The sequence below is a fragment of the Pyrus communis genome, chromosome 15 (genome assembly GCF_041283825.1).
Source record: "Pyrus communis isolate YQ-2024b chromosome 15, ASM4128382v1, whole genome shotgun sequence".
Taxonomy (NCBI): Eukaryota; Viridiplantae; Streptophyta; class Magnoliopsida; order Rosales; family Rosaceae; genus Pyrus; species Pyrus communis.
The window spans coordinates 23,199,842-23,225,572 of record NC_142579.1 but is presented as its reverse complement, the minus strand read 5'-3'; the positions used below and the strand labels follow the sequence as shown (position 1 = coordinate 23,225,572).

At 36.7% G+C, this 25,731-nt stretch overlaps 3 protein-coding genes across 6 annotated transcripts; 1 reads left to right on the top strand and 2 right to left on the bottom strand.

Annotated features, from left to right (window-relative positions):
• Positions 1–837: 837 nt before the first annotated feature.
• Positions 838–4,599, bottom strand: LOC137739623 (floral homeotic protein APETALA 2). 3 transcript variants are annotated; one of them, XM_068479262.2, is made up of 10 exons: positions 3,526–4,599; positions 3,366–3,391; positions 3,168–3,198; positions 2,990–3,077; positions 2,504–2,649; positions 2,251–2,295; positions 2,086–2,177; positions 1,789–1,970; positions 1,448–1,672; positions 838–1,345 (listed from the first exon to the last, which is right to left on the bottom strand). In XM_068479262.2, the coding sequence occupies exons 1-10, from the start codon at positions 4,188–4,190 to the stop codon at positions 1,127–1,129; spliced, it is 1,719 nt and encodes a 572-aa protein (XP_068335363.2). In that variant the 5' UTR covers positions 4,191–4,599; the 3' UTR covers positions 838–1,126. The 3 variants fall into 3 exon arrangements, with proteins under 3 accessions (XP_068335363.2, XP_068335371.2, XP_088541588.1); XM_068479270.2 differs by having other exon boundaries at positions 838–1,339; positions 3,526–4,521; XM_088685462.1 differs by lacking the exon at positions 2,251–2,295 and having other exon boundaries at positions 3,526–4,469.
• Positions 4,600–18,438: 13,839 nt separating this feature from the next.
• LOC148690726 (CBS domain-containing protein CBSX1, chloroplastic-like) lies at positions 18,439–22,550 on the top strand. 2 transcript variants are annotated; one of them, XM_088685536.1, is made up of 5 exons: positions 18,439–18,617; positions 21,576–21,628; positions 21,924–22,039; positions 22,121–22,178; positions 22,281–22,550. In XM_088685536.1, the coding sequence occupies exons 1-5, from the start codon at positions 18,587–18,589 to the stop codon at positions 22,323–22,325; spliced, it is 303 nt and encodes a 100-aa protein (XP_088541662.1). In that variant the 5' UTR covers positions 18,439–18,586; the 3' UTR covers positions 22,326–22,550. The 2 variants fall into 2 exon arrangements, with proteins under 2 accessions (XP_088541662.1, XP_088541661.1); XM_088685535.1 differs by having other exon boundaries at positions 22,277–22,550.
• Positions 22,551–24,560: 2,010 nt separating this feature from the next.
• On the bottom strand, positions 24,561–25,507 carry LOC137717373 (ethylene-responsive transcription factor ERF008). The gene is made up of 2 exons (XM_068456731.2): positions 24,871–25,507; positions 24,561–24,776 (listed from the first exon to the last, which is right to left on the bottom strand). The coding sequence occupies exons 1-2, from the start codon at positions 25,328–25,330 to the stop codon at positions 24,757–24,759; spliced, it is 480 nt and encodes a 159-aa protein (XP_068312832.1). The 5' UTR covers positions 25,331–25,507; the 3' UTR covers positions 24,561–24,756.
• Between the last annotated feature and the right edge of the window lie 224 nt (positions 25,508–25,731).

The following is a 25,731-nucleotide window of genomic DNA, read 5'->3' as shown; positions in this document are numbered from 1 at the left end:
TAAAAATGAAAGGTCCCTCTCGTCATAATAGCAGTGTCTGACTGCTTTTGGCGGAGAGAACTGATTCAAAGGACACCGATGAGAGCGACTATTCATCACCATTGCCTTGATATTTGCAAGACATTTACAAAATACCCCTTTTTCGTATCCCTCATTTTCTTCTGTCTCCAGTCTCCACCCCTCTTTTAATACAAAATTTTAACCCTAGATTTTCCTTCCCTTTGTTTTTTCACCTAAATTATGTCACGCATTACTCTATTAGGTAACTCCAACCCCAACTTTTATGACCAAAATTAAATTTATTAAAAAAGATAGATACTAGGCATTGAGATATTAATATACAAAATTAAATAAGAAAAGAAATCAATAATTGTTGTCAGAACTCAGAAAATCTAGTTGAATATCGACTTCATTTGTTGGTTTGACCAACCGTTATACATTTTTCGTTCGACAATACTTAGCTACTCAAAGATGAGTAGGAACCTTTACTTAAAATTTTTCAAAACTATTCGTTGTCAATTTTATGGAACTTCGTGTTTATAATTAAAACCGTTCATATTATAAATTACTTTATAAAAATCGCATATGCACAAAATCAATTAAAATTAAGATCGTTTAATCATCAAACTATTTAAAAACAAATTAACGGTATTGGTAAATGCATCACAAATCGTTTATGCATTTGCTACAATAGATTGACTAAACAATCTCACTTTTAATTTATTTTTTGCAGGGATAATCTTTACAATATAATTCATTGTATGAACGGTTCTAATCATAAGCACAAAACTCTGTGATTCAAACACTAAGAGTTTTGAGTATAAGTTCCTACTCGTATTTCAATAGCCAAGTATTGTTCTTTTTTGTTTTGGTAAATACCAATGAGAGCATACATGTGATTTCATATCCCCAAAAAATAGGAGAATTTCCTGTCCTTGTTACTAAAATTTATCTTTGTTTTGGAGCACCGAAAGAACTGGATTTTTGGTGCTTACAAAATAAACAGAATCAAGAGGACTTGATCGTAATAAATTAGAATCGGGGACGTGGGGGATGATGGTGGTAATTAGGCAGAAAAATCTTGATTAAGAGGGGTCATGACCAAAGAGAGCTAAGCTAGCTTTAATTAGCGTCTGGTGAGAGAGTGGAACCCATTTTTCTGCAGCCAGCCATTTTGTGCGGACGACGGTCTAATTTGTGGTGGGAATCCTGATGATGCTGCAGCAGTTGCAAATAAATCGGAGGTCGGAGTAGCGGATTGCCATTGGTGGTGGTGGTCGCTCATTGACAGTGAAAGATCACTGCCAATGCGGCCCCCTCCTTCACTGCTGCTCGGAAACTGAATCTACCAAAAATATAATTAACTTATAATAAGCAATTAATCACCATCAACTTCACAATGTACTATAGGAAATTATGGGTAAAGATAAATATTAATTCTGCTCACATGATGATAATTTGGTGAGTTGAAATGTGGTGGGAAATTGTGAGGCATTTGAATGTCTTCGGCAGTAGGCCTCCTACTACTGAACTGCCCATATTTATGCATTTCAGCTGGGACTTGAGATTGAAGGTTGGTTCGGAGTAGAAGCTGCATGGCTTCACTCTCCAAGTACCCGTCTTTTCTCTGAGCATCAATGTCGTCTCGAGATCGATCTCGTTGTATGTTAAGCTATTAAACGAAGGAAACATAAACTTCAGAAATGATTAATAACGTGTGAAATGTTTTCTAACCAAACTTATGTCGACCAATATAATTATGTTCTATAATATGGCAACATAAGATACCTTAGGCCGAAATCCTTGACTCCTCCAATCAGCATCAAATTGCATCGAGACAGAATGCTGGCGTTCCAGTGCAGCATTTTGGCTGTTATTATCATTCCCTAACGCTTGATTGTTTTTCTTTGAGTTTGAGCTTCCCAAACTCAAATCAAGGTCATGATCCGCAGCATTAACACCCGATGATTCTACGCAAATACATATCAAACTGAATAATTATACTAATTAAATCAAGCTAGAAAATATGATCAAATCATCATCAAACTACAATGCATCAATATTTTCCTATTTAGTTATATTTACCAGAGGGGTTGAGCTCGTTCTCGTAGATGCTGGGATCAAAGTTAGTGACAGCTTCTTTGCCATTACACTTGATTGCTGCTTTGTCATAAGCCCTACAAGAATTCAATCATATAATTACTAAAGACTACAAATATACCTATATTATATATGCACACATATACACACCTTGCAGCATCAATCTCAGTGTCAAACAATCCCAAGTAAACGTATCTGCCAAACAATTTAGCATAAAAAGTCATAAAAATTGTAGAAATTAATGAAGAAAAATAGTAAAATGAACAACAAAAACAGCGAGAAACTTGTGAGCAGGATGGAAGCTAATTAAGGTTTATTTTTTTCTTGGGTTGAACACGGTTTAATTAATTATTAATAATAACAGAAGGAGCGAAGTTGCTGGAATTATTAATTTTGTGCTTACTTTTTGCCTAAAAATTGGCCCATCCTGGCCTCCCATCTGCCACACTTGTGCAAGGTGACCCCTCTATATTTGGAGCTCCCTCTCGGGAAGCCGGTGCTTTGTCGGCGAAGTACATGCACAAACTCCTCCTTTGTTAAATTGCTCATCTGCTTGCGTGTTCCATTCCATGCAAGAAAAAGACATTTAACATCATAATCATCCCAATAAAATCATAATATGAATCTTAATTTCCCTTGCTCAAAAAATATGTTTCGAGCTTTTCATGTCCTCTGGATCTCAGTTCATATCTCCCGTTCAGTAATTTAGATGGATTCAGCATTCAATATTGCTTGTATGATTATTAATTAAAATAAAAAAATTGTGTGTATATATATGTATTGCTAACACTGTTGAAGATAAGGTATAATAAAACTGTTGAAGATAAGCGCAAATCCATTCTCTCTTTCTCGGGGGCCGTACACACCACACACATGCTCATGAACTCACCTGCTTCAAGTCTTCTTCATAATCCTCTATTGTAAAATTTATGTCAGCCTCAACTCCCCGGAACTTGATCGCCGCCCGATCATACGCCCTGCATTTTAATTAATTCCCACAAAATTAATTAAGATTAACAGGATGTATCATATTATTAATAACAATATTTGAGAAGCAAAGAGCTCACCGAGCAGCTGCATGCGCTGTGTCAAACCCACCTACAAATCAAAGTTTGTAAAAAAAGAAATAACCCATCCCATCTCATCAGCATACATATCAGAAAATTAAACAAGAAAAAAAGAATGTGTGTGGACAACCAAAGGACAAGGGCACCATTTTTGTGTCGAAGAAATAAAAGAACCAAATAATTATACGAATTTCTTACCAAGATAAACCTGCTTCCCACAATCCCTGTATATCCGAAGTAGAAATCAAAAAGCCAAAAATAGAAAACGCAAAATTGTCTGATTGGCCAAATAATATGGAGAAATGTTCAAGTCAGTAATAAGAATGGAAGTACAACCAGTTTCAACTAATTAACTGACCAAATATGAGACTCCCAACGGCCAGTCCTCCGGTAAAACGTAACACCCCGGTACTGGGAGCTCCTGGAGCGGGGCCCACGCCGGCTCTTCTTCATGGGCTGGTGGGAGGCCTCCGCGGTGGGCGGCGGCTTCCCCGGACTGCCCGAATCCGACTGCCCGAAATTGACCCCGACCCAGTGAGCTCGGGGAAACGACGATGATGTAGAAGGAGGTGGTGGGATGCTGCCACCGCCCGCTGCGGACCCCATTACGTCAAAATTAGAGGAGGAGGAGTCTTGCTCCACCGGAAAGAACTGTCTGGTGACGGTCACGGGCGGATCGCTATCCATGGACTCCTCGTGGGTCACGGAGAACCCGAATATCTTTCCTCCTCCTCCCCCACCTCCTCCTCGCTTCTTGGCGAGCTTGGTTGGGCCGTCGTCCTGATCTTCTTCTTCGTCTGATCCGTCCTCCTCTATGACCACGGCCGACGAGCTTGAATTGGATACGGATCCGACCCGTTTGCCCTTTTCCTCGTCTCCGTCTGCCGATGTCTTCTGGGAGGAACAGCCTTCGGATTCCTCGCCACGTGGCCGCTGATCAGGCGAGTCATTGAGATCCCACATTTTTTTTATCTCCCTGTCTCTCTCTTGTCTGTCAGCTGTTTGGTTAATGGTCGGTTTCATTTTTCACATTAAACCCAGAATTCAGCGTGGCAAAAAGCTTCAACTTGAGCAAAGAAACATGAAGAAAAAAAGTTGGAGAAAGAGGAGAGAGAGGAGGTTAGTGATGCAGTTGTGTTTGAAGAAAGTCCAGAGAGAAAAAGATAGCTAGAGAGCTATAGAGAGAGAGAGGTAGAGGTGATGCAAGATCTTGTGCTGGAATGGCACCTAAACTGCCCAATACAGCAATAGACGAGGCCAGTTTTCAGCAAAGCTTTAGCTCAAGCATCCCACCACACCCTTAATGTTAATACCTCTCTCTCTCTCTCTCTCTCTCTTTCTTATTTTTGTTTCTTTTTATTTTATGCAAATCAATCATTTTTATAAAAAAATTGTTGTATGTATTTTTGGCATCTATATTAAATAAAGACCCAAGTTTCTTTCTTTTTTTACTTCTCATTTTTCTTTAGTTGAACCTGTTGGGTTTGGTACAACTTTACTGTTCGCTCTTTCTCTCTCTAACCATGATAATCTGATCTCGAATCAGTCATTTACAAAAAATTGAATCTAAATTTTTTTACTTATAAGCAGATTAAAATTCCATTAGATTGCTATAATAATGTCACAATGTTTTTTATTTTTAATCTTTAATTTTGTTGGTGGTTTGATGATATTAAGGAGCATGAATATATAGATCAGATGGGGAAATGGGAGGAAAAAAAAAAAAAAAGAAGAACCATCTCTTTCTTTACACAACTGTCCCACGTTAACCAAATCGAAAAGCATTCTCTCAATTCTTTCTTTCTCTCTTCTTACCCACTAATGGAAATAGACAACCCAAAGACTCAATTACCTTTATTGGCTACATAATTATTCAACGTTCACATCACAAATCACCCTCCCTTCCTCTACCCCGTGAGAATTTTTAGTGTGTCCAGAACACGGAACGTAAAATCACATATCATTATATAATTAGAATGATATAACAATAAAACTTTATCCTACTAAATAGGGTCGGCTATATGAATTCTAGACCGTTACTACACTTGGTGTGTGCCAAGTCTTCCGGTAGATCCAAGTACTATAAGTCTTCTATTAGATTCAAGTACTTCAAGTCTTTTCTTAAAGTCTATTTTCAAGTCTTATTAGATCCCCCTTTACTCTTTTACTCCTAAACTTATGTTTTATAATCATATCTTCTAAAACTTTTTTTTTAATTATATAATAATATGTAGTATTCTGATCGATATTTTACGCACTTTGAAAAATCTATCTTCCCACATACAGATAGAAGCATATTATCATTATTATATTATTTATTATTTATATTATAATGTATCTCACTTCATTTCACTGTCTTTTCACATATTCAGGTTTCTCACCTTTCACCTGGTTTTTACCATAAGAGAGTGGGGCAGTAAATAGCGTGTAGACAGTAGGGGCATTTTGGGAAACCAAAAAGGGCTATAATTATTGTGTGTGACTCAAGGACCTCAGAAAATGAAAGGGCAGAGAGAGCGGAGGGAGTGAGGGAGAGAGAGAGAGAGATTGGTTGTTATTACTGGGTTTGGTTTGGTATCAGAAAAAGGAAATGGGAATAATGGTAGGAAAAGGAAGGTATTTCCAAAAAAGTCCAATCCAAGAGTACGGGAAGAGGGCCACCTTTGCCTCTTTCGTTATTGTTTAGCCAGCCAGCAAGCAATTACAACAATGGCTTCCTTGGCCCCTTCCCATTTGCTGTACCTCGTATTTTTCTGTGTTGTTGTGGCCCTTTCTCTCCCATTCCTCCTCCCTCACTCTCCCTCTTTCCCGCGTCTTCTCCACCTTCCTTTTTTAATTATATTCGCATGTTTATGTTTAATTACTTAAACTACTTTTACAACAAGATTACTTCTTCTTCGTGTCATTCCTTTTCACGGATTTGAATCTCATCTGGATCCAAATTAATCATTTATTGTGCATTATACGGTCAGAAATCATTTGATTTTTTTTATTTAAAATTAAACATAAATAATACTTAACGAAAATTGACCGCACGATATACGATAAATGACTAGAATATAGGGATCTCGGAGAGGATCCTCTACACCCATGTGATCCTTCGTTTGAATAATGTGATTAATTATTGTTGGACTTATACTTTAAATTAGTGTTTTAAATGGAGTGTGATATCCACAAACCTCTTTTTACTTCTCACATACTCTTTTAATTTTCAGCAGTTGGATCGGATGAAGTGAATAAGATCAATGAATAAAAATTAAAAAGAGGTGTATAAGAAGTAAAAAAAAGGTATGTGGATAGCACACTCTTTTAAATTTGCAGCACCTTTTCACAGTACTTTAGAACACATTCTCACTTTGCAATGGAAGGTTTCAAATGAATTTTGTAATTAAGAATCAGTTAAAACATCCAAAGTGGATGGTTAAGGGATTTTTTCTTCCATTGAGCTCTTCAAGTTTTTTTTATTATTATTATAAAAACTTATAGTTGTTAGGATATTCATTGCTCAGTTTTTTCTTTTCTATTTGATTATGTTTAAAATTTTCCATGAAGTCATTAGGAGTTTGCTTATTTTGATTTCTCTCTTTAAGATAGATATTTCATTTTAGTTTTTGTCTTGGTGTTTGATTTGCTAGGTCTACAGCACTTAGTGTTCTCGGGGTCATGGCATTGATTAGGTGGTGCCATTTGTAACGACCCGTCCAAAAAAATTACGGATTTTATACTTTTAAAATGTGAAATTACAAAAATGCCTTCGAGGCAAATGAGTTGACTTTTGTTGACCACTTTTTCGTGTCATGTAAGATCCATTTTCTTGACGCATCCTCGTAGTACTCGTCGCTACAAACGTGTGGACGCAAACGTAACGTAATTTGGAGTTATAACGAAACAGTTATAAATGAACAAAGTTGAGGGCAAAATGGTTATATGACCATGAATCTAGAAGGCTCCAGATTTGTTGGAGCAACAGTCTTGTGCCACGTGTGTGACTATGATGGAAAGAAGATGAGAGAAATAAGGGAGGGGTGATGCCCAATCAGGAAGGGGAGGAGAGAAATTGACCAATCAAAAGAAAGAGCAAGGAGGGGAAATGAGGGAGGAGAGAATGAGGGAATCCGGACCACCCTTCGACCTGTGACCCGACCAGATTGCTACAAACACCCCGACATCTTTCACGGCGTTTCTCCGACGAATCATGGGGAACCACCACCACCAATCAACTCAGCGTCATCCCAGCTCATATTCCTACCCAAACTTGACGGTTGTGGGTCACGATTTCACGACCAAAGAATGTCGTCTTCTTCAGCGAGTTCGTGGGGTGCACGGCGGTAATCCACCATTTCTAAAACTAGTGTAGTTGACCACCACCATCAATCGACTCCCCTTGAGGTCAAGAACAAAGCCTATGCATTGGTTGAGGCGTCAGAGCTTGTTTGGGATCATATCAAGAACACCCTATTTCTAAGGTTTTTGGCGGATCGAGACAGTTTTCAGGTGTTTCCCTGCTGAATTGGATTTCGGCCCAGGTATGAAAGTTGTTCCTCTCATTAAGCTCTACTTGCCTATAAAATTTGGTAATTTTTAAAGTAAGCCAAAAAATTGGGTTTTCGTTCGCCGAAAATCACCACATGCGGCGGCGCGTGGTCTTCCAGCCGCCGTCCCGTGGCGGCACATGGGGGGAAACCCAAGATCCCTCTGTAGGTTTTTCGACGTGCCGAATTCGAATTCGCTGTTCGTTTTCCCAAATTTTATCGTTTAAGTAGAGTTTTACTAAATGGTCTCAAATTGTGCTTAGGAGCGTTAATAGGAAGCAACACAATTCTTGCTAGTTCGAGCGGCTCTCTGGCAATGGAATACTTGTGAGTGGACCCCTTCTTAACTTACATGTTTTTATAAAATATTAGCCTAGCATGCAATTCATATTTCATGATTTGAATATGTTTTATAATATGCGTTATAGACTTCTATATTGGTGGTTTATGAAATATTTATGATTTAAAGAATTTATGTTTTATTAAAGGTTTGAATTATTAGAATTGTGTATATGAATTTCTATAGATTTCGAATATGATTTATTTTGCGGGTTTACGAATATGAGATTCCATGGATTTATGAATATGATTTATCGTGGAGTTATGAGATAGTCTTTGAGCTTTTGAGCTTTGATGATTTGATATGAGATTTTTGAGATATGTTTTTAGTGCTTATCTAGTGTGTTATGATACGACACATCCACACAACATGGGTATTTAGATGTCTATGGCCATAGGACATAGTTGAGGATGTCTATGTATATACCTCTTCTCTGGCGTAACCTGGAGTCGTACAGCTTCACTTTCGGGTGATGGACCATGGCTTCTTCACTAGTGTAACCCAGTGTTGTACAACTTCACCTTCGGGTGATGGACAGGTACTGTCTTCGGGCGAATGAGGAGTTGATGATATACCCCCAGCTTCACTAGCCTGGGGCTAGTGTCGATGTGTGATGTAATATGTATATGCTTGTTCTTTGGCGTAACCCAGAGTCGTACAGCTTCACCTTTGCTTGATGGACCCTCATTTTTTCACCGACGTAACCCGGAGTCGTACAGCTTCACCTTTGGGTGATGGGCGATATATGTGTTATATCCTCTTCTCCGGCAAAACCCGAAGTCGTACACTTTCACATTTGAGTGATGGACCATGGTTTCTTCACTAGCGTAACCCAGTGTCGTACAGCTTTACCTCTGGTGATGGTTATGCCTTCAAGCCACTATGATACCTTTAGTGAGTACAGTATTGATAAGATTTATGGATTTGCCTTCAGCCAGCGATAGCACTGTTATCGAGCATTGTTTTACACTTACATGTTTTACGAACGTTTTCATTGCATGTTAGAGTTTTCAAAAAACTTATGATGTAGTATTATATGTGTTTTCAAAACAAGGGGTTAGTATGTTTAGAAATAAAATGGTTTTCCTATTATTAGTATTAATATAAACTTTGGTCCACTCACCTTTTCTGTTTTTGCCCCCCCTAGGAGTTAGAATCGAGGCACACAATCTCGGCGTCAGGACACTTCCATTTAGGCATCTTCGAGTCTTCTCAATGTATGACTCATTTCTTTGTTCGTACTTTTTATTCTAATTCCTTCACATTATTCTTAAGTAGTTGTATGCTCTGCGTACGATTTTGTTTTGGTTTAATTCGTTCTAATTATGTATTCTTAATTCTATGCATGTTTCAAATGGCTTCGTCATCCTCGGGTGTCGGCTAGCACATGTCTACCTTAATATTTAGGGATATCGAGGTTGAGGCTTGTCACCATTAGACCCATGGGTATCATACTCCGGATTTATGATTTGAGAGTTTTTATTATCACCTGATCTCAAGTAACTAGGGATTTAACGATTCTTTAAATCGATCTGTGTAATTTTGCGAATTATGGTGAGCTTAACTTCAAAGTACTTGAAGTTTGCTCATTACTTTGCAGTTGATCATACTTTACCATAAATTTTTTAGTTCTAGTTTGCAAAAATCTTTTCTAGCTGAATTCTTTGTGAGTATGTCTTTATAATTCCAACTTTTTTCAATAAGTAAAATATCAACTTTTTCAAAAGCATTGGTTATTAACTATTTAATTAGTCCAAATAGTAGATAGAGCCATGTAAAATGTCATATTACAAAGGTAAATGCCATGACAAATGACATTGCACAAACAACAAAATCGTATCTAGTCACTCTAGTTCAGAAGCATGGTCCAACACAAAATACTTAAATTGTCAAACTGGGAACTAAAGCAACAACAAAATAACCAAAAAGAAAAGTAAGGAACAATCCTAACAATCTCACCAAGTCTATGGAAAAATATTTAGGCCAAATAAAACTTTGTTTCCTTATATTGGTGCCATAGAGTTGTTCCTAAGCAAGAACCCCAAGTACAATCACTCAGGTCCTCGCTAAGATAAAGTCTTAGTGGTATTAATTGTCTAATAAATGTTCATCACATGTTTAAAAAGTACATTATTATTAGGGCCCAAAAATTTTCACCTATAAGCCCAATAATATCTTGAAGCTCAATCATTGCATGCACGTCACAAGCCAAGCTTAAATTCATGCATAAAAAGCAAAATGAGGGGTATTTAAGCTTACAATCACACCACACTGATAAAATAATAGTTTATAAATTGGACATTTGTAAAACACGTCAAGCCCATACAAATCAAGCATATTTATTGTGCAAACTCTATAATAATGTTAATACGTGTATGTCCTGCCAAGCACACAACACACTTAACGGGGTTTGCCGAGTGGGTTGTGGTGTGAGTGGTTACAGAAGTTTATTGTGCTTATGTGGAATTAGAATTATGGAACATTTTGGGCTGCTTGGGAGCACAAAAATCTAAGCCTGTGATTTTAAGCTCCACGTAGGAAGGCTTGAGAGAGAACAATCTTATCCTCCCTTTTTTCACTTATAAACCAAGTAAGACATTTAGGAAATAATCAAACCCCAAAGCTGAGCTGACTAAATCAAAACGAGTCATGTTTTGACCTAGAGCCAACGCGCCACTTTAATGAGCAGAGAAAAAAACAATTCCTTTCCAAGCTCACACTTGAAAACGAAAGAGAAAACAGAAGGGACTGTTTGCAAAGATAAAGTCGTGTTGTGGGACATGGTGCAGGAAGAAGGAGCCCTGGGCAACGTGTTCAACCTAGGCTTCCTGAAGCTACTAGGCCCCTGCAGTGCTATAACAAAGAAGAGCCCTATAGCTGCAGCCATGGAAAGGAGAAGCGAAAACTTGGCAAAATAGGAGGAAGAGAGAAAACCAAAGGATTCCCCAGTTGGAACTTAGAGGAATCCCTACACCTATAAATAAAAAAGGCCAGGATGTTGGAGAAAAAACATCGACAATGAGGAGGACGAACTAGGATACGAACACACCAAGCAAATGAAGCTACCTCTAAGTGTTGGAAACCTTAGTTTTTGAACTTTAAGCTTTTACTTTATTTTGAGTCTTCCCATAAACTTCCCTAGTCACTACAAAAACTACCAATTATTAGAAACCCTAGATTAGCAATCCTAAAGCCATGCAAGCAAGCACAGACTCCCTTTCTCATGCCCAACTAATAGACTTTTAGCTTACACCCCGCTTCATTCAAACAAGTTACTGTAATTACTCAATCATTATTAAATTGGAGTTATTGATTCATCTGGAATGCTTTCTAAGATATGCTAATTCTTTCGGAGTATTTCAGGACATGGTGCCAAAAACAAACCAGAGGAACTGAGTACTTCCATCGGGACCCTAATCAAACTCAATTAAAAATGTCTCCCAACAATCATCCAACCAATAAATGCTTGTCACTTGTGTTATATTTAGGGGCCATTTTGGTTCCAATCCCTAATCAACCTAATTGTTAGACTAAAACCTTGTTTGTTTAAATATTTTGATTGAGGTCCTTAGCCTCATTTAAGAGATTTAACTCATGCATTTATGCATTTAATGTCCCACAAATTTATGAAATTTAAACAAATCAAATAATATTTTTAAAATATAATAAATACTTAAAAATCAATTTTAGAGTATATTGTTCTTCACAAAAATTATAGCAAAAAAAATAATGTACCCACATAATTATTAACATATTTTAAAAAATAACTATTAATATATTTTAAAACATAAAATAGTACATATAATTAGCATGGATACATTTAGCAAAATTAAAAATGGGTACAAATAAATTTAAAAATATGGGTACAAATACAAATAAAAGTTTAAAAAATATTGGCATAAAAAAAATTAATATATGGGTACAAATAAAACTAAAAATAAAATTGGTACAAAAAAAAAAAAAAAGGGATTGCAAATTAAAAATGGGTACAAACTATAAATAAAAATATAAAAAAAAATTAGCCATAAATATAAATATACCAACCGTAACATTTCTAATACTAAATGAATATATTTAGAAATAAAAAATATTTTATTATTGAAATAATTAATGACGTTTATTAAAATCTAAGGATCTTGATCCAAAATTGAAAATAAATAAGATTATAATCAACAAAGTAGGAAAAATACAGATTGGAACTTAATTATTTGTATATTTAGTTATAACAACTTTTCTTTCCATGTCAAGGGGGCTTAATTTTTTTTTTTTTCTTTTTTTTTTTCACTTTAAAGGACCCAACTTTTGGGTAGGGTGACAATTTCACATGTTATACCCGTAAACATGTTCTTTTAAGGATACAATTCTCCTAGATTGTTTTATTACTTTATTAGAAAACATTTTTTTTTTATACAACAAGCTAACGATATTTTTACTCTAAACTAGACGGATAAGGAGATCCTTTCCAGAAATGACCAAGATTTAGCTAGAGCTAGATGCTGTCAAAATGTGATTGGAGACTGGTAGATCCTGCACTAAATAAAAGACCATTATACTTAGTTAGCCAAGCTAGTTCTGTTTAGATATTGCAAAACACCAATTAGAAACTTATGGACACTTGGATTCTCAAGTAAATTTAATCGAGTAATTCTCCGGTGTATGGTGATCCAACTTCACTCGGTGGTAGATGAGCGTGCTGAGCAACTCCGTAGATGAGCGTGTGGGACTAAATTCTGACTTTAACGCTGACGCGGACTCAAAAACCAATGGATAGATTGGCACATAGATTCGGGCATAAAGAGATAACGTCATGCTTGACATCATCCACACTAAACTCCCCATTTGTTTTATTTTAATAATAAAAAAAACTTCGGGAAATTTTATTTACTTCAGAAAGCATACAAGACGCTCTTTTTTCTTTTATCTGTGCACGCAATCGTTTCATCGTATGAATGAATATCGTGATTGTTTTAAAAAAAAAATATAAAAATAACTAGCAAAAAAAATAATACTTATACATTTTAGTGCGTATTCGACCTTTACTGATCCTTCTATCCAAAATAATTTTATCAATATAACCACTAAAGCTTTCATTTTGAGAGAAAAAAATAAAAATATCAACATAATCTAAAAGGAACTGTTATTAGCACTCTAAAAATCTCTTTTTACACTCCTTACAAGTGTATTTTTCTTTCTAATTATATAAAGTTTGATGTGCCAAATGAGATTTTTGGAGTGTTAATAACAATTTCCAATCTAAAAGAAATTAAAGAAAATTAAGTGCACTGCTGCCTGCAAAGTGGAATAGGAAAATTGATTTTATATTTCTTTTAGTTATGTTTTGTAATATTAAATGTCAATCATTCTGTACAAAAAATAATATAATACTTGAAATCAATAATTGGAAGGAGCTGGCTGGCTATGGTGTAATATGATACTTAAGTAAGGGAAGAGACCACATAAACTGACCGCATTTTATAAAGGGTGATATCTTTGTTAACAACTTATCATAATATTTGTCAGAACACCTAGATCCAACTTGAAAACTTATCATAATATTTGTCATAACAAATAGATCTAAGCAAGTGTTTAGACAAGTTATCATGCTTATCCTTATCTAATAATTAATTCAAAAAATGATAGAACGTGAGCATTCGACGTAAATTAATTGATAATTAAGTGGAGATTGCAGAATCGTTTCAACTACTATGTAAAACTTTCATAATGTAGAATTAACACTGCCAAAAACATTTCTAGGCTTTCACATTTAAGTGACTTTCACGTAATCAATTCAAGAGTTGTTTTTGTTAAGTTTTAGGTTGAAATAAGTTGCAACACCTTTATTGTTTGAGTTCGCAATTCCTATGGGAGGTAGTTTTAGTTTTGAATTAGGTTGATGTGTAAGTAAGTTTTACGATTTTTAGTCTGAATCATTATGCATTAGTTTGTTGTGAAAGTTTTGAGTTTTAATTTTGTTTTATGTTGATGGTGCTTGATTTAACCTAATTTATTGGCTTAGTAGCACTACCCTATATCTTTATTGACTCTTTGAAGATTAGTTGTTGGAGAAAGACTTTGTATTATGCATGCTATTAATGTACGCCATCTTGCATTATAAATGAAATTTTCATCTTATTAAATAAAAATACATCTATTACTAAATTACTTGACCGTATGTATCGAAAACTAGTGGTTTTTTTTTTTTTTTTGTAAAAAAATAAAATAAAATAAAATAAAATAGTGCTATATAAAAAATTATTATTTTTTTATCTAAACCAAGTTTTCTTGATTGTTCAAAACTCACCTCTTATAATGTAATTTTAAGTTCAATTAAGGTAGATCTAGTTGTAAAAATTTCCAATATTTATTTACTAAAACCATATATTTTCTTTTTTTGGTATTCACCATAGGAGGAGGGAAAGAGGAAACGGTGTGTGCGTGTCAGAGGGAAACAAATATCGTCTGGGTAGGGTACGGTCCACGAGACAAGAGAGGTGAAAGAAGGTGGTCACGGGTCACGTCACAGCGCACAAGACAAAATTCCAAACAAGTCCAAACACAATGAAAGGCATAAACACGTCTAATCCTCAATAATCCCATCCAATCCCTACAACCAAACACGACGATAGGAGTATTGAGTCGTATGCAGGTAATGAGTGGGTGCAAATGTGGCATTTGCAAAATGCAACCCTTCCCACCAATAACGGAAGTGGGACGAAGCTTTGAATTGAAGAGGTTGTTTTCCTCAAGTGCAAAACAGTTGTACCTTCGTTTCTCAGCCCCTTACCATTCAAACCATCTTTACCCTAAGGCTGCCTCTATAAAGCCCTCTAGGCCCACCCCCTTTATCATCCTTAAACGTTTTCACTTTGTTTCAAACCTACCCTTCTACCATCCGTGCTTATCAGTAGGATTGTAACACCGTTATTTTAAATTATTGCTCTGCTAGTGTTATAACTACATTTTTGAAGTCATATTATGTCGTCCACTTATTTTATAATACATTGACTAATAATACCACGTTTATTTCACGCCCAAATATTTTTAAAACTTTTATAGAAAGACTTGATTAGGAACTTCTTATAAATGCATAGTTTGTGTTGAAGAGTCTATAAAGACTTGTGGGCTTGTTTGGAAGTGCTTTTAAACGGATTGAAAGCGCAACTAACACACACCGACCCAGAATATCCACTTAGATACTTGAATCGAGCTGTGCTGACCGACACCCAGAAGGTGACGAAACCATGAAGTGATGGTGATGTGGAAAATGCTACTAATTTAAACCTAAAGTAACTAATTTTAGAGTGCAAATGTGAGCGAGATCGACCCATTTCACACAAGTGATGTCCAGAGTTTAAGTAAATTGTAGTAAGATAATAGTAAGGACGTTTATACCGAAAGGAGAAGTCTTCTACATGACAACTTCTACCAGCAATCCTCGTCGTCACAAAATCTTTGCCACTAAAATCCAGGAGTGGCGAAAAATAAGGGTGAATGGCCCTAAATTTTTGTAAAACCTTTTTGAAAAATGTAACCCCTCACTGTAAAACAAGTATATAGTTTCACGAAAATATTATAATAATAGTATATAATCAGTACCCTGCAAAATAAAAGTGATTTTTGAAAGAAGCACCAGATATGTGCTTTTTGCAGGAAGCACTTAAAGTGTTTTTCCAATATCCACTTAGATTTTTACTAAGAATTAGTTTCAAAAACATTTTCACCAAAAGCACTTTCAATCATTTTAAAAAGGCATCATGTATTCGCTAATGAGTGCATATCACTCATCTTGCCAAGTGACAAGGAGAGTGCCCACAAATTGTTTCTCCTTTTTCTCACCATTGGATTGTCCCCCAATTTTTTCTTTTGATTACTAAGGTCTAATCTCAACTCTAATTTTGAAAAATTGGGTGGTTGACATATGTAGAAATTAGTTCATATCACAATTTTTAATAATTGTTAGATATGCAATACCATATAAACATATAGAAGAAAATGACTAGTATTAGACAAGCATGGAGTTATCTCCTTTGTATTTTTTTTTGTCTTGGTAACAAAAACAAAACAGATGATACCCACCACCCAACTACCCACCACAACTCCCAAATAGCAATTTCCAAGCCCAATTGAGGAGGTACCAATTGGGTCTCGAATTTTACCTTATTGTACAAAAACCTTGTATAATATGTATGATTTTGGTATCCACTCACTCTTATAGAACATGGCCTTCATTAAATGTGGATTATCAATGAAAGAACTCACATTGATGATTCTAAACATGATTTTTAAGCTAATATTGGGCTTACTTAAATAAACAAACACAAAAGATAGATGTAAAGCGAAGAGAATGCCAATGAGAGCAAAGCCATATTTGTTAAATGTAGACATGTTATTGCTATCAAACTACTATCAAGATTTAGTAATGAACTAATTTAAGTATATGTTTACCATATATAATTCTAATGAATTTTAAGGTGCCTTAACTATAACATATACTTGACATAAGTTTACGTGGACTCGCATTTTAAAATAATTATATATATCTTCACCTACCAAAAATTTTCTTTACAAAGACAATTTACTATATGGAAATTGCTATGTGTCACAATTTCCTTTTATTTTTTCTTGGTACCAGATTTTTCTTATACGTATAGTGCGAAAAAATGTCTGACTACAAGTTATTAAAAAAATGATGAGCATTACCTTAGTATTAATCAATTCTATAACGAAAAGAATTTACGTGCAACAATTGTTAATCGTGCACATGACGGCTTGCATTTATTTGTTTCAAACTTATTTTAACAAACGAAAACATGGTAATGATCATGATATTCCTATGTGCATCACAATTTAAGTAATAATCATATATGACATGGTTTCACTTCACTGCCTAAAAGGAGAAAAGAATGTGAAATATCTAACTTGATAAATTGGTGTATTTTTATATTTTCTGAAACCTATACTTTCGACTATAGGCCTATAAAAATGGCCAAGCCCTTATGGGCTGGCTCGAATTTGGCCCCATTTTTAGAGTTGTGAGCAGTCCAGCTCGATTGCAGGGCTATACTTTATTTGGCCCATTTTCTAATGACTAGGGTTTGGGCCTTCTTTCGGCTCGGCTCGTGGCCCAGACCTAAGAATGGTGGCAAATTTGGCCCGATGTAACTAATAGATTTGGTGTGGACTTACTTATCTATGCTTATATAAATAATTGTTATAGTTAATATTTGATATTGTGTGATTGTGTAAATTATTTGTAGATTTAGTTACACTCTGGTTGGATAAGAAAAATTAAGATTATTAAGAAATTTTATAATGATGGAATTTTATTTTCTAAACTTTGTGAATTTTTTTATTTGGTTAACCTAAAAGAATACGAAATTTGAAGGGAACTTGTTATTTTAAACTCTCCTATAGAAATTTAGAAATGACACCTATTTTTAGGGCTGGTTTGGTATGGGATACCGAACTAAAACTAGTATCCCGAATCTCAAACAGAAAATTTCCAGGATGAGAATTTGAAGATCAATCTCGAACCGAAATTTCGGTATTCCTAAATTTTGGTAATCATGAAATGTTTTCAGTATTTTGGGACAAATCGGGACTAAATTTTGATTTGGGGTTTTTGGGCTGAAACTTGACACATTGGGCTTTTGGATTGAAATTTAGCCTTTTAGATTGAAATTGTTAGCTCAACGTCATGTAAATTAAAATTTGAGCCCCTTACTTCAGACATACCAATCTATGCAATCATAGATTCATAGCCCTAATTGAAATATGAAATTATGAATTTTTCTTCAAATGTATTCTATTATCATGCTTGCAACAAAAATAAAATTTGTTAAATAACAAACCCAAAAGCAAAACAATAAGTTACAAGCCAAAGTTTCAAAATAAAATAAGTTAAGTTACAAACCAAAAGCAAAAAGAAAAACTTAAAGTAAGTTCATGAAGATTGTTGGCCCCTTCCTCTTGTTGATGGTTGTGGTTGCTCCTTTACCGTGTTTATTGTTGTTGATTGTTGACCTCTTCGTCTTCTTGTTGGTTGAACTCTTCCCCTTGATGTTGATGGTTGAGCCCTTCCACTTAATATGGGTGCTCATGGAGGTAGTGATTGATTTTGACGTTGTTGAACTTCAACTTGAGGTGGTTGAGGAGGTGGACGTGGCATTTCATTTCCTTGTGTTGTATTCTCCTCACCTCCCAAATTAGTTGTGCCTAAAATAATAAACCACAAATCATTTAGATTGACGTGTTTGGTACACCTGATACAATTAATAATACGGAATACGGTGTTTGGTGTTCGTTCGTATTAGGTAGCCACCAGATTAAATAATCCAGGCCCACTTATTTTATACGGTAAGCACTCGTTTCCTTATCCCCTCTAAAACCACGGTACAATTTAGTCGGCTTCTTGAGAACGCACCCTCACTTTCTCCTTTCTCCTGAAAACACACTCTCGCTCTCTCTTCCTCTCCAGACGGTACAAGAAAATCTCTTACTCTCTTTCCTCTCCAGCTGCACCGGTCCTTTCTAGACACATCGCTCCCATGTTTGTCTTCTCATTCTTCTTCTTCCCAGGTTCCGCCCCTCCTTCTATTTTTTTTTCAATTGTTTGAATCTAGTTATTGTTTTCTTTGTAATTATGCAATTGATTATGTAATTTTGTGTTTTAATTAGAATTTTCAAATTTAGGGTTTGTTGTTAGGGTCGAATACTTGAGACTTGAAGCTCTCAGAGGCCATTTCCTTTTTGTCTTGAATTCCTGCGATTTCTTTGATCCAAAACCTTCGAACCCTTTTTTGGAATTTTGATCCCAACCCACTGAGTGGAAAAGAAAGAGGACAGACTCTGCATGTTTGGGTGATGAGATTGGCATCCATTGGGAAGAAAACCCTGCAATGGAGCAACATTGGAAGAAAGGCAACTTGAATAAGAAGTATGATCAGTGTTTGAGATGTGAAACTCGTCATCTTCACGAGCAGGAAAAAGAGTTTGTGAGAATTCGGGTAGATGTTTTTTTTATAGAGATTAATGCGTTCTACAACTTGAATGAGAAGTATGATTAGTGTTTGAGATGTGAAACTTGTCAAATTTTTTTTTCCTTCCCCTTTCTTGTACAGTTCAGTACCAAACACAATATAAATAATATGGTCATTAGTCCGATACTGCACTAAACGACTGATTAATTTAGTCAGTAATATCCGGCGGCTATTTATCCTATCCTACATAAATAGTCAGTACAGTCCGAGCTGCCAAATGAGACCTTATAGAAATAGATAATGAATATTAAGAAAATAAAAGGGAAAATTAAATTCTTTACTTACTTTTTTCCAAGCGTTCAAGTTCCTTGTAGAAAATGAATTCGTCGAGTGTAGGCTCCTTGTAGAAACAAAATTCATTCTCCCTAAGCCAGTCACTAGTACACACTAAAGCCTCAATCGTTTTAGGCGTTAAGGAAGCTCTAAAAGGATCAACAACTCTCCCACCAAGACTAAAGACATTCTCACTAGAAACAGTGCTACTAGAAAGAGAAAATACATCCTTAGTAACTTTACTAAGAGTTGGGTATGTACCACTATTTCCTTTCCACCAATCCAAAAGATTGAAACCCTCATATGTTAGGCTTTGATGTGGATCATTAAAGTACATATCCACTTCATTGGCTATCTCATTTTGTTGTGCTGCCACCCTCTTTTGTTGGATCTTCCTTGTCATCCTTTTAGCGACATCAATATCTACCACACCCTTCCATCATCTACTACAACACTTGATCTTTGCTCCACATTTGAAGTAGCACCACCATTACTACTACTACTACTACTACTACTACTACTACTACTACTAAGGACCACTCCCTCCTTATATGCATAATACAACTCGGTTACATTGCTTTTAACCCCTTGCTTTCACCTCCCTTATTTTGTCCCATCCATAGCTGAGATGTTCTAGATTTGTCTCCAACATTTCGAATTTGTACCTTGGCTCAAGTGCTTGGGCTACAAAGAGAATAGGGTTCACCTTTTCAATGTCATCCCAATATTTGTCAAACTTGAGTTTCATTGAGGTAGCCACACTTTGCAAAGTGACATTAGAAAAGTTTAAAATTTGTTCATCTATCTCCACTTGCAAAGCAATCATCGTGCTAAGTATTAAGTGTGACGTTGGAGCAAGGTTGCACTCAAGATCAAGGTGGCGTCATAAAACTTTTTGAGAAAGTGAGCAAAACTTACCGACCTCTCCGAATCATCCACCCCAGGACCCACCCGCTTGGCCTTTGTTGTCATTCCATCAACCTCTTTCGAGACCTCCTCTTTAAAGTAAGCGATAAAAATGCCACACTCAAAGACCATCCTAGAGAACACTTCTTTAAACTTGAAAGCACTATTAGGCATTTTATAGGTGGCATTCTACCTTGTGACAACATCAAACGGATACTTGACATCCTATCAAGTCTCAACAAGACACAATATTCTCTAAAAGGCTCCAACCTTATGGGGGCATGATGGATTGAGACAATGTCATCTTGGAGTTCCTATTTTATGAAGGCTGACATGCATTTAATGTGTCCATCATTACAATTGTGTTTCGATTAAATAACAATATTATATGTAAGTTTCTCTTCACATGATATTACACGTAATTGATTCAGACTAAGATTTTCTCTCCTCTTTTTTTCCCTCCTCTTCCCTTCCCTCCTATTTGGACGGTCACGGTTAAACCATGTTAATATCTGATATTAATTTTATATAAAAAGAGAAAGACAAAATAAAAAAATATGAGAAGAGGTGAGAGAAGGGTATGGAAAAAGAATGAGAAAAAAACCTAATCCAATTGATTTAGAACGACAGTAAGTTGCTCTATTGCTAATTTGCAACACACATCGCTCCCCCCTCGGCCTCACCATAAAATCATAATGTGCCATGCACACAACCTGAACCTAGTCAGCTCAGTCAAATTAGTTTTGAAATCCGTTATTATTTAAACATGTAGCGCGGTCCCGATCACCAGGGCGGTTGCAGAAATAAAATGTATATAAATCTCCGCAGAAAACCCAAAACAAATTGCCAACACCATCTCTAGTGGTCAGTCAACTGTATCTGTATACATCCCAATCCATCATCCATGGCCTCGATTTTCGTATCATGTCATTTAAATTGCATGAGTTTTGCTCGCATTATTGCGTCTACATGATGTCAAAGACGTAAGAACATATGGCTAGTGATGTGTTGGGGTTTTGTTTGATGGAACTGGATGGTTTTATTTTTTTATCTTTTATTTATGTACTATTTCCAGTCTGTGCAACTGTTGCATATTCCAGTCTGTTTTAATTAAACAAAAGTAAATAAACTTAATTATTCAATTTAATTTCAAACAGATTACATGAATTGAAAATCAATTCTGCTAAAGTTTATTTGATTGAATTCAATTTATTTATAGATAGAAGTGCTTACAAACAATGTGCTAGGTTTTGGTTGAACTCGCCTCTTTTTGTCAAGGTGCTAATAATGCAAATCATTCGAATATTTCACCTGATAGGTAGCGGAAGAACTGACAACGGCATGTTTCTAGAAGTTGACAGCACGTGGAAAGTATGTGAGAAGTTTATTTAGAAACTTCCATCTTGCCTAGATCTATTTAAATTAGTTTTAGTAGAATTAGCATATAATCTCAGTAATGGGGATGGCTTTGAGGGGGTTTAAGAGTTTCTTAGACCCGTATATCCCAATAATTGACAAGAGGTATAGTGCTTTTGGCTCCATAGAATTTCAAATCGCTGCATGGCGACAAAGGCTTCTTTGAGTCTAACCAGTACGTTTCCATTTTCGCAACAACTAATTTGTTTGTCTTGCAAAAGTGCTTATATAATTGCAAATGTGGCTGCAGACTTTTAACGAGGTACAGAACTTGCTCAGTAAAACCAATGGTCGGGTGGTGGGTGATGTGATGACACCAGCCCCAGTTGTCGTTCGTGAAACCACTAATCTTGGGGATGTTGCTAGGTATTCTACTTTTTCCCATTTCCGGATCCCATTATTGGTCTAGCTGAAAACTAACTTTTAACTTCGGTTATCTAATGTCAGATTATTGCTCGGGACAAAATATCGCAGACTTCCAGTTGTAAATGAAAGCGGCAAGCTGGTAACGATGCATTATTCTTCTCTCAATACGTGTCTTTCTCTGTCGTTGTAATGCTCTTTCTGCGGTATCTCTGAAATGCCGTTGTTCTTTATCCGAAGATAGGAATTATTACAAGAGGAAACATCATACGAGCTGCCCTTCAAATGAAACATGCTAGTGAATCGAAAACATAACACCAACACAAGCAGGGATCAAGGTCATTTCCAGATGTTTATGTGCTGCAATCATAGACGAAATTGAAGGAATTGGTCTGCTTTATGGGTAGCAATTTTGACAAAATGTCTGTATAATTTGGCAATGAGATTGTATTACTAATGAATAACGCGGGAATAGAGAGAAAATAATGCGGGACCCTACAAGTCCACATTGTGTAACGGCTGGAAATCTCTCACGCATGTGGGCGCGACTGATCTTCACAAGAACTTAGTCCGTATGCTGTCGCGTCTTGTTGCGGATTTACCTGGTATGTGCGAGTGTCGTTAGCCATCTTATTGATAACCGATGTTTGTTGAGCGTATACCATGGGATTGGTTCATGATTAATTGCCAAATTCGCGGTACCAGTTGTTAAACAACATAGTTAAAATGTGGAGGTTGTGGAAGTTAGCCAATGACTATAAGATTGGCCCCAATCTTTCTTTATTCGGCTTCAATTATTGAGCAACTAATCCTTTTAAAAGAGGAAATTTATCGTAGACAAAATGATTATCTCACTGCGGCCAATCAAATCTTTGAGGGTAAAGAGGTAAATAAGGAAAAAGAAAAAGGTAAATGTTCATTTTGCTTGGGATTAGAAGTTAGAAGTAGGGAAAATTTTTAGGTGTTCCGGGTACACCAAAAAATTTTGGTGTACCCACACTCATTAAAATTTGATTTTATTATTTTATTGAAAAAAAAGTGAAGGTAGGGTCCACCATTATGAGTGAGGGTACACCAAATTTTTTTGGTGTACCCGGAACACCCAAAAATTTCTCTAGAAGTAGGGCACCTTAAAAGACGGAAGAGAATCTAATACGGATTTACTTTGTAAGAGTTCTAGGAATCCTCACATCCTAACCGTTCATCATACATTGTGCAGTCAGTTTTCGTCAAATATTATTTGTGTTTAATTTTAAATAGAAAAAATCAAATGATTTCTAATTGTACGATATACGATGAATTACTAAGATATAAGAATGATTCGGATGGAATCCAATTTCCCTAAAAGACATCTACAGCATTGAGATTTGAGAAAGGTTACAATAATTAACTACTCAATTTAGCATAATAAACAAACACCGAATTCTCCGTTAATCGTGGATTAATCCTTGTCCTTTACAAAAAAAGTGGCAAGAAATGGTTTTTTAAGTTCTAAACAAACCGTGGCTTACAGCTCATGCATTGGTCACCAGCCAAATTTAATGTTTATAGCTAACCTCTATGCATTCGACAATGCTAGGATCAGTTGCGCGCACTTGGTTTAAACTCAAATCGAGCTTTAAACTCAAATCCAGTAAAGCAGGGATGACCAGCATCAACGCATGCGCATGTAATCAACGAACTTTCATGCGCAACTGAACTTAACACTCACGCGCAAACGTATTCATCATATTTGGATCCAACTCCAAGGAAAGAAGGTTAAAATCAATACGGATGTAAACGACCACACTTACCACTTCAACACGCGCGCATGCAACATTGGCATGTGCGCGCACATGTGAATGCAATTGATCCATGCATAACTCTCCAACACAAGCACACGATCCTAGCACTCTCTTGTCCCAGTGGAAGGGGATCATAGAGCCATAACAAAAGTGCCATTTGACCTCTTAAATAGAATCTAAGACTGAGAGTGAGACACCGATAGGGGGACAAAACCGATAAAGGGCACTGTGCGCCCCATTTGCCCTCTCGCTCCTCCGTCATCCAAAACCCCAGTACCACCACCACGACGGCACCACCCATGTATCAACCGCACTTAATCAGCAACAGTGCACAGAACCGGAAAATACCTAACTCTTTCAAATCCCAATTGCTTTCTAGTAGTTATAACTTTAGTGGTTAGCCTGGCCCCTCTTGTGTCCCCCCTCCCCCTCCAACTGGAGGACCCTTTCTAGTTGTTACCAAACTAACAAGTAAAAACAATTCCCTCCTCTTTCTTTCTTTCTTTTTCCTTCGTCCTCTTAAATCCACCCTTTTTCTTCCATATTTGGCTCTCCTCCTTCACCTCCCCCATTTACTAGCTCAGCACCATATTACCACTTATATAAGAGGAAAGTTTGAATACAAAGCGAAACATGAGGAAATCGAACTCGGAGTCTGCTCCTAACCAGCTGAGAGCTACGAGACGAACCATTTCCATATAAGAGGAAATGTTCATTTACGCAAAATTGAAACGAGTAAATACAGAGAAAAAGGGGGAAATAAGCTAATTTAGTAGCATAATTTACATCTTATATCACCTTTTAATAAAAGCCCAAAATTTCTTCATCCAAAGCTAAAATTTTCTGAACAAAAATAAAAAAGTTGAAAAAAAAAAAAAGAGATGCAGTAGGCGAAATTCTAATATCCAGGACCAGGACGAAAGCTTCATCATTGCTTCAGCAGTCACATACCTCCCCTGCGCACGTTAGTAAAAGCCACCCCTCAATTTTTAAAAATCATAAGAGATTAAGACAACCTTTCTCTGTTTTGCTCTCACTATTTCCACTCACCTTCCGAGTTCTCCGGGTCGGGCATCTTGTTCAAGTCGACCCGATCCACGAATCCGGCGACGCAAGGCTTAATCTCAGCCCCGTCTCCGTTCCCCCCGGCCGAACCGCGGTGGTTTCGCATAGCGGTCTCCACCGCGTCGACCCGGGCACCGACCTCGGTGGCCCGTTTGCGTATTGAGGCCGCCGACATGTCGCCGCACCCGCAGCCGCCGCCTTCGACCGCCAAAGCCTCTGGAAAATTGAGCCGCGCCGATGGACCCCTCAAGTAAAAAACAGCCGTATCGTACGCCCGGGCGGCGGCGACGGGAGTGGAGTAGGAGCCGAGCCAAATTCTGGAGCGCTTGTTGGGTTCTCGAATCTCGGCCACCCACTTTCCCCACTTCCTCATCCTTATCCCCTTGTACGGCTTGTCGTTCTCCACCGCTCTCTTCCTGTTCGCCGTGTCTCCGCCGCACTCCATCTTCTTCCTCTTCAATTCTTCTCCTTCAATTGTTGTTCGGTCTGAGAGTGCAAAAGGAGGGCTCTGCTTTCTGAGGGAGAGAGGGAGAGAGGTGGGAGGAGGGGTTTTGCATGCTACTTGGCCACTAAGGTTGTCGTCTGGGTAGGCTTCCACGTCTCTGAAACCCAACAAAAGAAAACATTTTTAAATCCCCAAAATAAATCCAAATTCACCGACACAACAAATCCCACCGAATTTCTTTTTTTTTTTTTTGGGTTTTTGGGGTTTTTTTGTTGCCTAATTAAGAAGTGGTGTTGGTGCCATTTAATATTACAGTTTAGGATGAGAGGTTTTAAATTCAATTCTAGTTAAAGGTGAATTTGAATCATATTTTTTTATTAGTCATTGTGAGGTTAAGCCCA

Excerpts from the sequence above, each read along its gene's own strand:
- LOC137739623 (XM_068479262.2), bottom strand. The coding sequence starts at position 4,190 with ATGAAACCGACCATTAACCAAACAGCTGACAGACAAGAGAGAGACAGG. Across the intron at positions 3,199-3,365 it reads TGGGAAGCAGGTTTATCTTG|GTGGGTTTGACACAGCGCAT; the intron begins GTAAGAAATTCG and ends TTTGATTTGTAG. Across the intron at positions 2,296-2,503 it reads GGCCAATTTTTAGGCAAAAA|ATACGTTTACTTGGGATTGT; the intron begins GTAAGCACAAAA and ends ATTGTTTGGCAG.
- LOC148690726 (XM_088685535.1), top strand. The coding sequence starts at position 18,587 with ATGTTTGTCTTCTCATTCTTCTTCTTCCCAG. Across the intron at positions 21,629-21,923 it reads AAGTTGACAGCACGTGGAAA|ACTTTTAACGAGGTACAGAA; the intron begins GTATGTGAGAAG and ends ATGTGGCTGCAG. Across the intron at positions 22,179-22,276 it reads TAAATGAAAGCGGCAAGCTG|ATAGGAATTATTACAAGAGG; the intron begins GTAACGATGCAT and ends CTTTATCCGAAG.
- LOC137717373 (XM_068456731.2), bottom strand. The coding sequence starts at position 25,330 with ATGGAGTGCGGCGGAGACACGGCGAACAGGAAGAGAGCGGTGGAGAAC. Across the intron at positions 24,777-24,870 it reads CGACCCGGAGAACTCGGAAG|GGGAGGTATGTGACTGCTGA; the intron begins GTGAGTGGAAAT and ends TAACGTGCGCAG.